This window comes from Tetrahymena thermophila, assembly GCF_000189635.1.
Source record: "Tetrahymena thermophila SB210 genomic scaffold scf_8254486, whole genome shotgun sequence".
NCBI classification, from domain to species: Eukaryota; Ciliophora; class Oligohymenophorea; order Hymenostomatida; family Tetrahymenidae; genus Tetrahymena; species Tetrahymena thermophila.
The window spans coordinates 275,800-293,098 of NW_002476261.1; the positions used below are offsets into that span (position 1 = coordinate 275,800).

General features: G+C 22.3%; 6 protein-coding genes across 6 annotated transcripts; 1 reads left to right on the plus strand and 5 right to left on the minus strand. All coding sequences in view use genetic code 6, as the record gives it.

The window, feature by feature from the left end:
• Positions 1 to 225: 225 nt before the first annotated feature.
• On the minus strand, positions 226 to 4,882 carry TTHERM_00558320 (kinesin motor catalytic domain protein; the record flags this gene model as incomplete). The annotated part of the gene is made up of 8 exons (XM_001022395.2): positions 226 to 2,290; positions 2,361 to 2,806; positions 2,857 to 3,032; positions 3,087 to 3,142; positions 3,199 to 3,384; positions 3,599 to 4,089; positions 4,280 to 4,482; positions 4,621 to 4,882. The coding sequence occupies 8 exons, from the start codon at positions 4,880 to 4,882 to the stop codon at positions 226 to 228; spliced, it is 3,885 nt and encodes a 1,294-aa protein (XP_001022395.2).
• Positions 4,883 to 5,734: 852 nt separating this feature from the next.
• On the minus strand, positions 5,735 to 8,597 carry TTHERM_00558330 (kinase domain protein; the record flags this gene model as incomplete). Its single annotated transcript, XM_001022396.2, has 19 exons — positions 5,735 to 5,822; positions 5,869 to 5,964; positions 6,018 to 6,107; positions 6,157 to 6,246; positions 6,303 to 6,392; positions 6,740 to 6,829; positions 6,883 to 6,978; positions 7,028 to 7,117; positions 7,170 to 7,259; positions 7,308 to 7,397; positions 7,465 to 7,554; positions 7,608 to 7,697; positions 7,756 to 7,845; positions 7,895 to 7,984; positions 8,037 to 8,126; positions 8,181 to 8,270; positions 8,321 to 8,410; positions 8,463 to 8,505; positions 8,564 to 8,597. 19 exons carry the CDS (start codon positions 8,595 to 8,597, stop codon positions 5,735 to 5,737), a joined length of 1,617 nt encoding a protein of 538 aa, XP_001022396.2.
• Positions 8,598 to 10,000: 1,403 nt separating this feature from the next.
• Positions 10,001 to 10,930, plus strand: TTHERM_00558350 (hypothetical protein; the record flags this gene model as incomplete). Its single annotated transcript, XM_001022398.3, has 1 exon — positions 10,001 to 10,930. The coding sequence occupies one exon, from the start codon at positions 10,001 to 10,003 to the stop codon at positions 10,928 to 10,930; it is 930 nt and encodes a 309-aa protein (XP_001022398.3).
• A 644-nt stretch (positions 10,931 to 11,574) lies between these two features.
• On the minus strand, positions 11,575 to 12,573 carry TTHERM_00558360 (kinase domain protein; the record flags this gene model as incomplete). The annotated part of the gene is made up of 7 exons (XM_001022399.3): positions 11,575 to 11,619; positions 11,669 to 11,773; positions 11,840 to 11,968; positions 12,025 to 12,110; positions 12,171 to 12,287; positions 12,356 to 12,465; positions 12,527 to 12,573. 7 exons carry the CDS (start codon positions 12,571 to 12,573, stop codon positions 11,575 to 11,577), a joined length of 639 nt encoding a protein of 212 aa, XP_001022399.2.
• A 527-nt stretch (positions 12,574 to 13,100) lies between these two features.
• TTHERM_00558370 (thioredoxin-like protein) lies at positions 13,101 to 13,685 on the minus strand (the record flags this gene model as incomplete). The annotated part of the gene is made up of 1 exon (XM_001022400.3): positions 13,101 to 13,685. The coding sequence occupies one exon, from the start codon at positions 13,683 to 13,685 to the stop codon at positions 13,101 to 13,103; it is 585 nt and encodes a 194-aa protein (XP_001022400.3).
• A 985-nt stretch (positions 13,686 to 14,670) lies between these two features.
• Positions 14,671 to 16,886, minus strand: TTHERM_00558380 (Serine/Threonine kinase domain protein; the record flags this gene model as incomplete). The annotated part of the gene is made up of 4 exons (XM_001022401.2): positions 14,671 to 15,342; positions 15,444 to 15,700; positions 15,997 to 16,119; positions 16,403 to 16,886. The coding sequence occupies 4 exons, from the start codon at positions 16,884 to 16,886 to the stop codon at positions 14,671 to 14,673; spliced, it is 1,536 nt and encodes a 511-aa protein (XP_001022401.2).
• Positions 16,887 to 17,299: the final 413 nt, after the last annotated feature.

Below are 17,299 nucleotides of genomic sequence, written 5' to 3' on the forward strand. Positions count from 1 at the left end.
TTTTTTTGTTTACATATGTATCAAAAAAATTTAATTTTAATGTGTTTTAAATGTTTTATAATTAATTTTTAATTTATAATTTTTTGAAATTTACAAATAAATGTACATAAATTAATTGCATGAATTAATAATTAATTAATTATTTAACTAATAAGAAGTTCTTAATTATTTAAAAAAGTATTTTATTAATTAATTTATAATCTAAAGATTTTTTTTTTTCTTTGATCATTTTTTTGTTGGGTATTCTGTTATTCTTTATGGCTTTATCAATAGATTCTTGGTTGTAATATCTTCAATAGATTAATGACTATGGTTACTTTCATAATCACCTTAGCTTGTAAAGGCACTACCTTGGTTGCTAAGATTCTTTTTAAATTCTTTCATTTTTGCTTTCAGTGGATTTACAAGGTTGCTTAATTATGTTTTGTTGGTGCTGCTTGTTGAAGAAGGAATTTTAGTGGATAGTTAGCTATTGCTTTCTGCAAGCTCTCTTTCTTCTTTTATTTCATTTATTTCACTAATATTTGAGCTATTGTAAGCACTATTTTTAGTACTACTCTTTCCTCTTCCTGGAGAAGTTTCTTATGATTTATTCAAGAGTATTTTTTAGTTAATGTTATTCAAATTTTATGCAAGATCTAAGATAAATGATGAGCTATTATTTTTGTTGCTAGTGGGATTTTATTGAGTTATTTATTCGTTATTCTAATTACTTTAGAAAGAATTGTTTCTAGAATTTGATCTCTTATCGTTGTTAGCATACTGATTAAGTGCAGAAGATGCTCTGCTTATATCATTTGTCCTGTGTGTAGCTATTGATTACTATTATTATTGCTGTTATTATTGTTGTTTGTCTCCTTAATTATAGTTATTTTAAACTATACTTGTGTTATGACTGCTAGAACCATGATGGAAGCTATTATTACTATTTATGTTTGAAGGACCTAGATTATTTAAAGATGAAGGCTTTTATGATTCAACATGGAATGATTTGTTTACAGAAGGAACATTATTTTTGTTTATATTTAGTTTTAAGTGATTTTTAGAACTGCTAATATTAGTGCTACTATTTGGATTGGAGCTATTAGATGCAGATCTATTTATCTAATTTGAGTTATTTGTATTCTCATTCATCAGAGATATTTGATCTTAAGAAATTTTTGAAATAGATTTAATTACGTTTTAATTATTATGGCTGCCATTTTGATTGTAATTTACTTGTAAAACACTTATTTAAGGGTATGCATTATGATTAGGAGTATTGTAGTTATCATTGATAATTGTATTTTACTTTTTATTAGATTGAGCTCCGTTATGAGAAGAGTTTATTACCATTGAGCTATTTGTTTTTGTTTATCTCTTTACTTCAGGAGTACATGCATACGATGAATATGAAAGATGCTTTCTGCCTAAAGGAGATACATCATAGTGCTGCTATGGCTGCTAAGAATTATTAGTCGTTTTTTTGACTTTTTTATTTGTTGAAAGAGAAGGTTGCTTAGAGAAAGAATTGTTACTATTTCTATTTTGCATTTTATTTAAAGGTGAAGGAGATTTGCTTTAAGAAATCATGTGATTATATTTATTATTGTTCTTAGATACTGGTTATTATGATAAATTCGAAGAAACAGATGGAGAATTTTCTAACATAAGATTCTCTATTTATGAAAGCTTAATTTACTGCTATTAAACATCCCAATTATCAATATTCTTAAAAAATATTTATCTGAGGAGTTCTCTTTGTTTATTTAAATTTTCATGTCTAATTTGACTATTTTGAAATTCTTACTAGTTAAGATGTTCTAACATTAACTTTTCATCATTTTAATCATCATTAAATAAAGCATTTCTTAATTCTATGCTTTTGTTGCAGTAGTTATCAAGAATCGATTTACTATCTGTTTACTATTAATTTTGTAAGACCATTGATTGTTATTATTATTACTATTATTGCATCATCAATTACTGTAATTATTCCTCTGAATTTATTGTTGAATCTATATTACTTCCTCTTTATTATTTTCCTTTCGTGACCTTCTAATTGCTAGATCTACTGTTTTACTTTAATCCTAATTTTATTTTTAAGCTATTGATTTCATCTTTAAAGATTCTCCTTGCTTTCTCTAATTTCAATTTATCCAAAGCACTAAATAATTAATTTTCAATGTTATTAATTTCTTCATTGCTAATGTCATTGATTCCTATCATATTTTCATATAAATCTAATCTCTTTAAAGCTCCTTCTGCAGCTTCTCTTAGCTCTTTATATTTTTTTTCCATGACTGTATATCTTTTTTAAACAGAATATAATTTAATTATTACTTACTTAATTTTTTAAAAGAATGAATTAATTAATTTACCTCCATTTAGAATTGTTAAGCTCCTCTTTTTAATCCATAAGCTCATTGTAGATTTATAAATAATGTTATTAAATTTAATTGAAATTTTATTCTTGGACTTTTTGTTTAAATTCATATTATTTCAACTACGAATTAAGCTTTTTGCTTATTTGAAGGGCTATTTTTCCTTCATAATCATAGAGCAAATTACAAACATCCTTATCAATTGATGCATAAATTTTATTATTTTTAAGAGTTTCAGCTGTATGAAATATTAAGCCAGCTTCTTCATGAAGTTAAACAGGAAGCATTTTTTGTTGAATTTCATTTTCTAACTCGTTTTTCTATTCTTAAATTGTTCTTTTCATGAGTTTTTTCAATTTCTCTAAAATTTCATTTTTTTCTTGCATAATTTCATTAATTATTCTTTTCAAATTATCTATTTCTTCTTTTTATTCAGCATTATCCTATTTTGATAAAAATGAATAAAAATCATAAAAATTGTCATCCTATTTACCTTAATTTTCTTATCTAAATCAATCTGCAAATTTTAATTAGAATGGAATTATTCACTATTTCTATCATAATAATTGTAGTATAAATCTCTTCTGTAATTAATTTCAATGCTATTTTTTATTTTTTTGGCATTTTATCCAAATCTCATTGTGCTTAAGCTTTATTCAAAGTGTGTACCTATTTTTTTATAATCATATAATTATATTTTAAAATTAGTATTAAACTTATTACTTGTAGGAGTAACACAAAGTATGATGAGGGTTCTAGAGTTACCTCCAAGACTTGACCTTTAAAATAAAAATTCACTTTAATAAAAAGTAATAATTTTAAATAGATAAATTACTTAAGTATTTTAGTCAATGCAGAATTTCTATATGGAATGTGGTTAGAAGATTTGTTTTAGCTTTGTAAAGATATTACTTGAGTTAAAAAAAATAAACTTTTATTGATAGATTAGCTTTCTTTTATCCTTTCTTTGACCATTTTCATAGCTGAGGTTGTTTATTCTTCATTTTAATAATTATTGACGCTTTAAAAAATAAATATTAAATAAATAAGTAACTTCTAACATAAAATGAGGTTTTGTTTATATAAAATCATCAAAGTTAAAATATTAATTAACTAATAAAATTAATATATATTTGTAAAAAGCTTTGATTCATACTTTCTCCTGATTTTTGTCAAAAGTAACAAGAAAAAATAATTTAAATTTATATTGCAACTATTAATGTTATATTGATTACTTTATATCTTTGGTAAAATCATCTGCTAATGAGTGATGGTTAGATATTTTTTCTGAACCTGCTAGATCCACAAAATTAAGACAGCTTTCAGTTATAACTGTATTAGGATGGTTGTCAGCAAATTCTAACAGTTATTAATTATTTATATTAATAGTAGATGATGAATTTTTTTATCTGTATTTTGCTATCTAGTCATTAGCATATGAGTGCACATATAATTTGAAGATTGTATGAGAACGAGAAGAAGAATGATTAAGAATAGTTTCTGCATAGTGTCTGTTTTCTTCTCCTTGGTATATTACATCTAATATATCCTCTATACTCTAAATTTCAACTTCTCTCAAACCCTTAATAACAAAATCTTTTTTTTAATGATTTTCACTTAATTATAAAGCCTCATCTAAAGAGTTTTTATTCTTCAGTAAATCATAAACATTTTCATTATAGATTTCAAAGTAACTGCATTTAACTGCGAATGTCTTCTCTTTATTCTATTTTTTTTAAATTCAATTGTTTTTCATAATTTCATCATTGATTAATGCAATTAAACTTCTTTTAGTAAATTTTTAAAAAAAGTATCTAAATAAATAAATTGATTTTTCTATGATTGCTAACTAATTTTTGCTATTTCTTTCTTTTATTTTATTCTGATTTTTTTTATCTTATTTTGAAAAAAATTACTGCTTGAATGGAATTTAGGATGTGATTCATTGCTAGTAGGAGAACACCTAAATCTCCATCATACTCCCTCTATTTCATGTTTTAAAGAGATTTCTAATAATAATAAGGATTGTTTGTATTCATTGAATCTCCTATTGGACCTAACGTGGTGTAAGTTTTACCACTACCAGTTTAACCATACATAAAAACTGTAGAATTAATTCCTTTTTTAATAATTACAAACCTATTAAACTATTGTAGTTATGATATTTTATCAGTAACGATGCAGACAGAAAAAAATATATATGTAGCAAGAAAAGCTTCTAAAAGTAACCAACCAAACTAAAATAATAAAAATTTACCATGAATTACAGACTCAGAAACGCTCAATACAGATTAACTAAATACATCTAAATTTGAAGAATCTTAATCATAACACAAATCAAATGTGTATGATATTTTTGTTGTTAGATTCATTCTTTTTGTGTTCAATAGCTCTTTAATAAATTATCTATTTACAGTAATATGTTCATTGTTTATAATATCAAAGATGTTCTCCTCTTAGCTTAGCCTCTCTGAATCGCTTAGAGGCCTTACACGAAGGGCTACTTTAATGTTTTCCATTTTCTAAAAATATTTAACTAATTATTAAATAATTGTATTTTGCTTTGTTTTTTTTGCTTTCTTGCTTGGTTAATTGATTGCTTTCTAATTATGCTAAAGCAAATTTATATAATTACAGATTAATTTATTTGATAATAACTATCTTATGTATCAATCAACCAGTTCACGACGAAACAAACAAATAAACATAAATATTAATTAAATTAATGGAAAAAAAAATAACAAAATTGATTTATTTATTTAACTGCTTTATTTTAATAAATTTCTTTAACTATCTATCCATCTAATAATTTAATAAATAGGATATAAACAACACAATTTGTTCACAGATTGATTTTAAAAAGCAAATGCATATTTACAAATAAAATAAATATATAATCAATCAATGAATTGTTTTTTTGAATTTTTTCTTATCTTACTATTTTAACATTTCCATATTTACTTATTTATTTATTTAATTTATTAACCACTTCTTTTTTTTTAACAACTGATTTATTTCTTATAAAAATATTTCATTCAATAATTTATCTTAAGATTGATTATTTGTCCATTCACCATTTTATTAACACTGATTTTAAATTAAATTTGCTAACATTTAATGAAAATTGATCTAAAATTTTGTATGCAGAAGATAGATTAGAATTTATAAATGTTTTTAAAATATTTAAATAAATTTTTACTTTTCTTTCTAACTTTTAATGATTAAAAATTTAAATATTTTATGATTATTTATCAAAGAAAGTTACATTAATAAAAATAAATGTAATTATCTTATATTATTTATTTTGTTAGTAACACAAAAATCATTTAAAATATACTATTATTTCGACACCTCCAACTATCTCATTTAAATCAATAAATTATATTTATTTTAACCATTCTTTTAATTTTATGAAAAGACTTCAGATTAGCTTAATTTGGTCTTTTTATCTTATTATTTCTATTTTAAAATTTAGTATACTTAAAATATATTAAAAAATAGTTACTTTAAATTTATAGAGATATCTAGTAAACGTTAGAGCTTTTTTAAATTTTTTAATGGTTCATTTATGATTTGCTCTTCATTTGTTATTTAATTATCTCTATTTTAAGTATATAATTTAATTAAAATATGCTTTTAATACTCAAATCATACTCTAAGTTCATATTTATAGATTTTATGTGAGAAAGATTAGTCAATTCGTAAAATAAATCCCTAGCACCAATAGATTTTATTTAATTGCTCCTTTATTTGAATAAAATCAATTTAAAAGTTGTTACTTTTATATATTTACTTTAATTCCAAGCATATAAATAAAAGATTTTTCATATTTCCAAGTGCCTTTGTAATATCTTTAGCTCCTTTTTAGTCTATTAAATTATTACTATTATTAGTAAATTATATATATAATATTTTTGGAACTAAATCGGTCTAATTTACGATAATAGTAATTTTAGATTAACAATTTTGTTTAGAGACGATAATTGGTTGCAAAAATTCCATATCCCAATAGAAGCTATACCATTATTACTATTTATTTATTTAAATTATAAAATTTGTAAAAAAATAATTAATATCATTCTAATCTTTTAAATTTCGCTGCTCTTATAAATAATAAAGATATCAATCCAACTAAAAAGTTATTATAGCATTTTACTATTATTAATTGGTTTTAATTCAAAAATATTATATACTAATTTAAGACTATGATAATAGTTTTTTATTTTTAATAAGTAAATAACCCCTAGTATTAAAATAAGGTCAATAAAAACTTCAAAAGTTTATGATTATTTGCTTCTTTTAAATAATAGTAATTATGTTAGATATTTTAAGATTGTTTTTCATTAATTTATCTTAATTTTAAATTTAAAGAATACCTTAAATTTAATGTTAGGTGATTTAATTTTTAACAATATTTGATATCTTCTACAATATATTAAGCACCCAAAACTCCTAAGTTATTCCATCTAAATTAAAAAAAGTAAAAAAATTATAATCAAAAAGGCTTAATTTTGATTACGATAAATCAATATTTAGATTTTCCATATTTTGAAGCTTTGAAAGTTGATTACCAAAGTCTTTAATTCCTCCTATTTAGCCCATATTATAATTTTCACTAAAAATAAAAGTCATTTATAAAAAATTATATTTTTTAAAATTGTTACCTGATATCAATAGATAATTTATTTAATTCATTTAGCTATTAAATGCCAAATATCAATTATGTCACCGATTAAATTGTGATCTAAGTTTATCTTTGAATATTTTAATAAAATGGGCATAATATAAATAATAAAAAAATAAAACCTTAAGTTTAACTTGATTTCTTTTATTTTTTTATAATTAGCAATAATTATTTTTAAATCCAGTAAAGCTTGTTCGCCTATATTATTAGAACTAAAAATAAATTAGCAAATTTATTAGTGACATGAGAGTATTTTTTACTAAAAAGACAGATCTAGGTATTATAAATTTGATAAATTTTTCATATTTTGACATAACCTAGAAATATCTAAGCTTTCTAAATTATTCAACCTTTTATTTTAAATAAATATTTTATTTTATCAATAAATAAATAAATAAAAACAAATAAAAATAATACCCAAAATCTATGGTTAATTGCTCTAAATTAAGTAATGTCCCAACATCACTAATAAATATATTGTTCATATCTTTAGAGAATTTTGTTTTTCTAGTTTTTTAATGAGCCAAATCAAGTTTTTCATTGCCTAAGAAAGTACTTACCTCATTATTAGCTAAAGATTCCTTAGTTTTGAAAGAGATGATAATCTCGAAATCAAATATTGAGTTCCTGTTTCATCTATTTTATTATAACTTTCACCATTTATTTTTTATTTAAAATAACTCTTATTATGAATTTAATATTTCTTACCCATAATTCAAAATGATATTTTAGAGCTGTTTGCATTTATCTAACTAAAGAGCCATTGATTTGAGTCCTTCTGAACTAATTTTATTTTATCTATTAGAAAAGGTTTATACCAGATTTATTACTTGAAATAAATATGTACTTAACAGATATATTAATTTTCTGAAGATTAGTCATCTCTGTGAATGAACTAAAAATACATTAAATTGATTTATCTTCAATTTCATTTTCTCTAATATTTATTTAGTAATTCAAATCATTAATTTTATTTTTTTAAAATCTACTCCAAATTTAATTCAATAATTGTAAGCTTCTCCAGTAAACATAGAGTATTTTGCAGGTATTCTGCACCAATTTAACTTAATGAGCATGATCTATTATATAATATTAAATAGCTTAATTAAACAACATAAACAAATATTTGTTACTTTAAATTCAGTTTTAATATTTTTAGACTAACACACTGCTCAATACCTTAACATAATATTTATAATTTTTAATCACCTAATTAACATCCTCTGGAGGAAAAAAAACTAAAATATTTAATTGAAATATGTTTATTTATTACGCGAAATCTAAGTCTAATTTAAGAATATAGTTGTTTTCTTCTATCAAATTTCTTATTTATCTTGACTCTGAAGGCGAAAGGAAAATTAATCTTTTTATGATTTTGCTAGTTATTAAATATGAGCATTAATGAATAACCATACTTAAAACTCTTCTGCAAAGTTTTATTGATGTTAACATTTTTAACTTTAAATAAGTAAATTAAGTTAAAGATAAGCGACAATTAAATCAAATAAATCTATACTTTATTCTTAAATTGATTATAAATCACTATACATTTTTTATAACAAATTTTTTTTTAATCACAAATTTTTTTTTAATTTTCAAAGAATATTTTATCTTAATAAAATGTCAAATCAAAAAAATAAAAATTTAGACTTACTAAAATTCAAGCAAATTATATGGCCAAAAATAACCTTCTAAAAAAGTTTTTTCAATCTTGATGCTTCATATAATTTAAACTATATTTCATTTTAACTTAATGTGTTTTTTGTTTTAATGTTTTAGATTAAATAATTTTTTTTAATTTACTAAAAAATTATAATATAAATTATGGAAAAAAAATAAAAATATAAATTTATAAATTTTTGAATTCAACATATTTGTATTTAGATTGAATAAATTTTAACTAAAATATTGATTGGTAATATTGAAATTTAATTATTTAAAACAAATAGAACCATTTTTTTAAAGAATGAATTAATTTATATTTATATATAAATGTGTGATTACTTACTCTTTTATTTAAAATATGAAAAAAAAGACATTGTTTATTTTTTAAAGGATGAAAAATTAAATATTAAGAAAAGAAATTTATAATCAAAATTAATTACTTTATCCCCAAATAATATAATTGATTGATTTTTTATAAATACAGTTAGACTTATTTTTATGTGCTGCATTTTCTTAGGAATAAATTTTAAAATACGACAATCAAAATCTTCCTTTGATTTGATATTATATTTTCTATTAACATCTTCTAGAATGATATTTTCAAAAATTAGATATTAGATTATAAACAAAATAGAAAATAATTACTGAATACAAAAATTAAAACCCTTTGAGATAATTATTTTAAAAAATATAGAAATCATATAGATTTTTGCAAAGTAAAAAAAATAAACTGTTTTTTGAAATAAATTTATTTCTTAATTTTTTTGATAATTTAATTGTTAAAACTTGAATTATTCCATATGTTTTATAGATCAAACTTGATTTTATATATTAATTTTTAATTTCTTCTAGCTATAGATGCATATCAATTAATTTAGCTCACAAAACAAAAAATTTAAAAAACCAAAAAGTATTAAAATCCATATAAAATAATTTATTTTATTTATTTTGTGTTAATTTTAGAAAAAATTTAATGTTAAAAACATTATGATGACAGCAATATTAAAATTAACACTCAAAGTAAATTATATTTTGGAATAAACTTAGAGCGATAATATATGTTTTTTCATCTAAATATGTCATTTTAGTTTTATATTATCGTTTTAAAATTTAGTTCTAATGAAGTAATGTAATCAAAACGGATATTTATCAAATTAGCAAATGAGCATACCTATTTGTTTATTCAGTAAAATAAACAAGATACTTATTTTCTTCTTCTTCTGCCTGATAAAAGTATAATTAATTAAAAACAGAAAAAAAGAAAAACAAACTTATCAATTAACTAAAAATGAGAAAGATCATTCTTTTGTTAGCTATCATTAGTTTGGCACTCTGCTAAGAACTTATAGTTGAAAAAGTAGCAGGATAATACAACTCAGGTTAAAAGTTCGCAAAATCCTGGTAAAATTCATAATGGAACGATTATCAAGATTTCGCTATTTATGGATGGTTTAAGATTGACTCTTCATACTAAATTGCTGAGTGGTCAACTGGTTTCCACTTTACTTCAAATTAGGACAAAGATTGGACTAACGCCTCTGCTCCTGGTGATAGAGTATTGGCATTCTGGGTTATTGGAAATACTCTCCACAATCCTACTTACTCTTTAGCAAGAGGTAATACTAATTATTACGAAAATCTTTCCTTCGCTGCTGGAGATACTAATAAATGGGCTTTTATTTATGTTACACATGGTTCTAGCTAATAAGCATAATACGTCTATTACTTACTTCCTTCCTCTGGTGTTGTAACCAAGAAAATAGCTTCAATCACTCATAAAACTTCCACCTTCTATCAAATCAATGTTGGTTAATCATTCAGCTTCAAATATTTCCCTGGTTCTTTTTGGAGACTCTCACTTATTGCTGGACCTAATGCTTACAGAGAAAGTGGTTTTGAATAGTTCTAAAACATATAACCTGACGTTGTTCCTAGCTGTCCTATTCTTTTCACTGGATGTAACTATAGTGGTAAGGGTGATTCTTTATGCTAAAGCTCTCCTTCTTATAACGTTACTGCTGTTCACTCAATCTACCTCCCTGCTAACTTCACTGCTACTTTACATGATCAAGCTAATTACGCAGGAAAGAAGATCGTTTATTCCCAAAGTATTGAATGTATTACCTAATTAAATTGGGCTTACTTACTCTCTACTCATGCCATTACTATTGAGGATGAAACTAAAACTGTTCTCAGAAGAAACAACAGAAGAAATTGAAAAGACAATTCTATTAGTATTTTAATAAATTATCCTTTTATAAAAAGAGTAAAATAAAGATATGTTTACAATTTTACATAAATATACATAATTTGTGAAAATTAATTATTATAAATAAATGATAGATCTTTTCAAATAAGTTTATTAAAATATTTTAATTAATTTTTACTTTATTTATTTTTCCTTTTCAATATAACTAACATATTAAATATCTTCTCTAATCAAATATTTATTAAATAAATTGCTGGTTTTTATTTTAATGCAATCCTCTATTATCTATGTATTTATTCATAAAAACAAATAAAATTTGTATCTAATTTACATTAAAGATTTTAAGAAATACAAATATGAATTTTTTATTAATTAATTTATATTATTGTTAAAAATACTGTAGATTCTTTTCTCTAAGGAGGGTCTAAAAATCACTTATTTTTTTACACTATTTTAAATAATAAATTAAAAAATAATGAACTTTAATACAAAGTTTCAACACCTATTTGAAGAAGTTCAGTTTACTAAAATTTGTTTAAACTAAAATTTTATTGATTTATTTATTTACTAGTTAATATAGATATAAAAATTACAATCTTAAAACAGAATAATCATACTTAAAAAAACAGTTTATTATATATATTTATCTATCATCAGTCAAAATTTTCTGCATTGTCTTCTCCTATTTCTTCAACTTTCTAGTTTAAAGAGTTAATCTTTATAAAATATTTAATAAATTTAATTTACCTTTTTGCATATGTAAATATAATGCTTCTCTGGATCTTTTTCTTCAACATTGGTAATTTACGGTTTTTTAATTACAATTTCTTGGATATCCCATTAAAATTCTGGCTTTAAGTAAATATATTTTAAAATTATTTTTTGTTATGTATTATTTAAATCTTGATAATTAAATACCTTTTAAAGATATGTTCTTCTGTATTCTGGAGAACCATGAGATATAAGAACATACACTCCTTTTGGTGTAAGTACTCTATATATTTCTGAAATGGCTTTATTTGCATTTGAAGTAGAACTTTCACCACACTTGATGGAAAATATAATAATATTTATTTTAGCAAGATTATAAATAATAAATTTACTAGTATAGAATCTAGAGTTCCTTTATCCATTACGCAATCAAATGACTTTGCTTCGAATTCCATATTTCTTACATCCATTTATAAATCTTTTTATAAAAAGAGAATGAATATTAGTCAGTTTTCTTAAATTTATAACTCGAAAGTACATTTAAAATTAGGTCCTTTGTCTTTATATTTTTCCTGCATTGATTTAGTCACTATTGAAGATATATCAATATTGGTTATATTTTGATGACCTTCATCAAACATTTCTTCACTTAATCCTAAATATTATTTATAGATTGTTCATTAAATATTTACAACCTACACAAGAAACAAATCAACTCATTACTCGAACTGCCTGATCCAACATTAAGAATTTTGCTTTCAGGGTTGATATGAGGAATAACATGATCTCTTATTCCACTGAAACGCTAATACCAATCAAAAGGCTCTGGCTCTCTATTAATTCATTCATTTTTTACAAAATTTAATATTGATTAAATCAACTATAAATTTATACTTTGCATATCTTTCTTCCCAATATTAAGGATTTCCGTATTGCTTCATTTCTAATATTATAAAGATGTATGCTAATTATGTTTGATTTGAGACAAATGTAGTTAAAAATGTTCCTATTTTTTTAACAGCTTTCTTCTATTTAGAAAAAGAGTATTCTTTAACTTTATAAAATAATATTTATCAGTTTTTTTTTAATTAATTTAAAGGCTAGATATGCATAAAATTTCAAAATAGCAAACAATTAATTGAATGATAATTATTTAGCATCAAAAATAACTTTTCAAAAATTAAACTATTCAAACAATTTATAAGTAAATAAATAAATAAAGTTAATAAATGTAAATCATTTTTTGTTTTTTAATATCTCAATTTACTTTATATAACTTCTAAGCAGAAGCTAATAAATAAACAATAAAAGCAAACACATTCAAATATTTTTGTTATGATTTAACAAAATAAATAAAAACAATACATTATATGCAGGTTCATTACAATTTGCCATATCTAATTATTTTGATGATTTTTATTGAGGTTTTGTAATAAATAACTGTTAACTTAATCTAAAATATATTATTTCATTTTTATCCTATTAATGCTGATATTTATTCTGATTATTTTGATAATAATCTTTCAATTTTAGCTTTAATCCAGTCTTAATAGGCATCTTCACCACTTTTCAAGACATCTTAACAAGCATTTTATACTAATATGTTTCCTTCCCCATCTAAAACAACTAATTATGGAATTCCTTTAACGTTAAAGTGATTTCTATAGGATTCAATTCTTTCAAGATCATAAGGAAGTGAAATCCAAGGCATTTATCTAAAATATTTTTTAAATTCATCATCGCTTTTATCGAAAGGAACTAATACTATTTCTAATGGCTTTTTATTATTTTCAATATTAATATCTTCAATATTCACTTCATTATAAAACTCAATTAGCTTTGGAGTAAAAGCCTTACTTGGGTAGCAATGACTTGCTGCAAAATACAGACAAACTATGTCATTTGCTTCAAATAAATCTTAATCTAATCTTTCCTTTTTGCCTTCAAATGTACGTCCAAATTTAAATTCAGGGACATAAACTATATTTTCTTATTACTAAGGAGCTTAAGAACTATCTTAATGTCCTAACAGTTAACTTTTATTATCTGCCATAGCTTGTTTAGTATATTTAAAATATTTAATTTAAAAATTAATAATAATGATATAAATAAGTTATTAATTTTGTAATTATAATATTTAACAAATAGAGTTAATAATTTAAAGAAAATTTTAGAAATTTAACACTAAATTTCAATCTTTTTATTCTCATAATTAGCAAATAACAATATAAATATTTATTATATTAAATAACATTTTAATTTATATTATATATAGCCTTTATATAGAATAATTCTGATTAATTTGAAAGTATTAAATAAAATTTTATTAATATTTCATATCAACTTCTTTTCAAACTTTACTCGTTATGTTGATTTTAATTTTAAAAAAATAGCTATTGTTGATTATAATATAGAAATCTTTTATAAAAAAATATTTCAAAAATCTTACTTTAAATAATTAAAGTAAATATAGTGAAAGTTTAAATACAATTGAGGTTTTTAAATTTTAAATACCCTTCTTATGGAAGAAAATGTATACTCTATGAATTTTCCCCTTTATGTAAATACTTCTTATTTTAGAGAATCTTAAAATTTTAATTTTAATAGTATTCATAAAAAAAAAATCTAGCTTAATCTAATTATTATTTTTATCCAATAATTTAATTTACAATATTTTTGAATTATTTTTTTAAAATAAAATTTATTTTATGCATTTTTTTTGAGGTAAATAAAAAAATTTACTTAAATTTAAACACTTAATTAAGTTCAATTTAAAATGATATATCATTAAAAATTTAAAGTATGATCATCAAATTTATTAAAACCAAAAATGATATTTTAAAAAATAATATTGTTTGAAAATAACAAATTCTGAATCAGCTATAATTACTAAGCAAGATAGATAGATCAAAATTAGTTTATAGAAAGAGATCAATTGTTATAAATATTTATTAATTTACATAAAGAATAAATATATAAGCTCATTAAATTCATGATTAAATTTGAAAATAAAATGGTATGATTTATAAAAACTAAAATCAAGAAGCAATTGCTTGATTAATTATATTCATCAAATCTTGGAGAGTATATTAAGATGATTCGATTTCAAACTTTTCGAAGTTAATTGTTTGATTTGTGATACAATTGTCGATCTTGAATGCTATAGCTAACATAGATGCAAGGAATAAATCTTCTTGCTTTTTTACTTAATGATACTAATTAGTAAAGTAGTCAAAGAGATTCTTTATTTGACTGTTGTAAAGCTAAGGCTGTATAATTTAGTTCAAATCCAAATTAATTATAGTTTACATTTGTTAGTATTATTGAGGGAAGTTTTACTTGATAAATAGATCCAAAAATGTTCCATATTAAAAGAATTTATTAGTTATAAAAAGCTTATCTTAATCCAAGATAGTAAATATATCAGTGTAAACAGGACTATTGATAAATTAAACCCAATCTTGAGGATCTTTTAGTTTTAAGAAGTTAGGAGCTTATCTATTCTATAAACTTAAATGAAGACCAGTCACTCCATTCAAGCATTTTCTAATTAAGTAATATATATCAAATCTACATTAGTCTAGATACTAGAATTCCAATTTTTCAGATAGCCTTATTAAAAATAACAAACCATTTCTTGTATTGATTAAAGTCTAAAAGATTTAAGTGACTCCAGGACTTGCCTATTTTTGTTCAGACATTGAAGAACCCTAAGTTATAATATAAATTTAATTTAATCTAAGAAAAGTAAATATAATTGAATTAAGAATTAATTTAAAAGGCATAAAAATGAATTTAAATTGTAAATTACTCCTTAGTTAATGAGATTTTGAATTTGAGGATCATTCTTAATAGGATCAAAGAGAGGATGATTTATCAATTGATCTGCTGTTATTCTAACAGATCTATCTTTTTCAATGCACTTTATAAGCACATCCTATGAGTTTGGGGAAATCATATTAGGACGGACTATTTTGTATGGGACATTGCATATTTTTTATGATACTTCATATTAGCTGTTACCCATAAAGTAAAGTTCATTGAAAAGCATTTCGTGATACATGATACCTAAATAATTAAAATAGAATTTAGTTATTGATCATAAGAAAATGCTATTTTATAAGAAAATAATCAAGTAAATGTTTATCATAAAATTTCTAAAATATTGTTTGAGCTCAAATTTTGTTTACACCTAGATAAAAATACACATCATTTGTTTTTCTTTAAAATAGACAGATAAAAAATAAATATGCTCAAACTTTTAATAGGATAATTAAAGTAAGTTTATCTGTAATTAATTTGCTTTTTCTTGAATTTAAAATGTAAGTTTTACTTGATAAAAATATAAAAATACTAGTTTTTACCTACTGCCCAAATATCAACTAGCTTGTCATATGAAGGATCTTTGAAAAATTCAGGAGCCATATATGGATAAGTTCCTAAAGTAGTGTAAAACATGTTCTTTTAGCTTGCAAAACCAAAATCACCTATGAAAGCATTAAAAAAATAATTTAATTTTATTTTTTTAAACAAACCCTTTGTTTAAAATTAATGAAAGAATCAAATTAAGTTTTGTCATAGAATTTTAGAATAATAATTTGGTTTTTATTTTTATTTAAATCGCTGAAAAGCTTATTTAATTTAAACAGATTTATTGAATCTCTTCTCTTTTAAATGGTAAAATTCTTGTTAGAATATAAATTTTGTTGCTTAAAATAAAATAATCTTCTATTTTAAAATATCATGAACTAAAATATTCTAATTCATTACCTATTTTGTAAACTCCATCATGAATAAATATATTTTCTGGTTTAAGATCTCTATGGACTATATCATGTTTAGCAATATAATTGATACCAGAAACAATTTGATAAAAAATCTTTATTGCTTGCTATTCAGGAATGCCTTGAGGACATTTTTTGATAATATCTAAAAGATTGCCTCCATTGCAGTATTCTAAGATGATATAGATGTTATTTGTTGTTTGGAAACAATCGAAAATTTTCACTATGAAGGGGCAAGGGTCTTTTTGAGATAAAAACGAGAGTTTCTATAAAATATTAACTTCATCACCAATTGCATTAATGATTTCTTCACCATATTTTTTCAGTTTTTGTCTGCTTATAACTTTAATTGCAACATCTGTATTGGTTTGTTTATTAATTCCTTTGAACACCTGTGCAAATGCTCCACTGCCTAATTCGTTAGACTCTGAGTATTCATAAAACCTATTTTGATTTGATATTTGCTTCATTTGCTTTTAATTGCTTTAATTAATTTTAATATTTACTATTTCTTATTTTAATAATAAAGATAAGAAAATTGATAAGCATATATTTATTACTCTAATATCTTATTTTTTTAATATTATCAAGTCCTTTCCTTATCAAGATCAAGAAATAGCTAGTGCAAAGACTTGTCTATCTATTTGCTGTGTTATTCCGATCAAGAAAATAAACAAAAAATAGATTATTAATTTATTGATCTTCATAAAGTGTTTTGCTTGATAATTCAATAACACTAACATATGTATAATCAGTTGCTTGAATAATGTTAAAGGCTTATTCGAATTACGTATTTAATTAATTTACTAATTAAAGGATTTGTCTTAAAATGATATTTGATGCAATTTTTCTATTTTTGAAAAGCATAGAATCTAATTAAAGT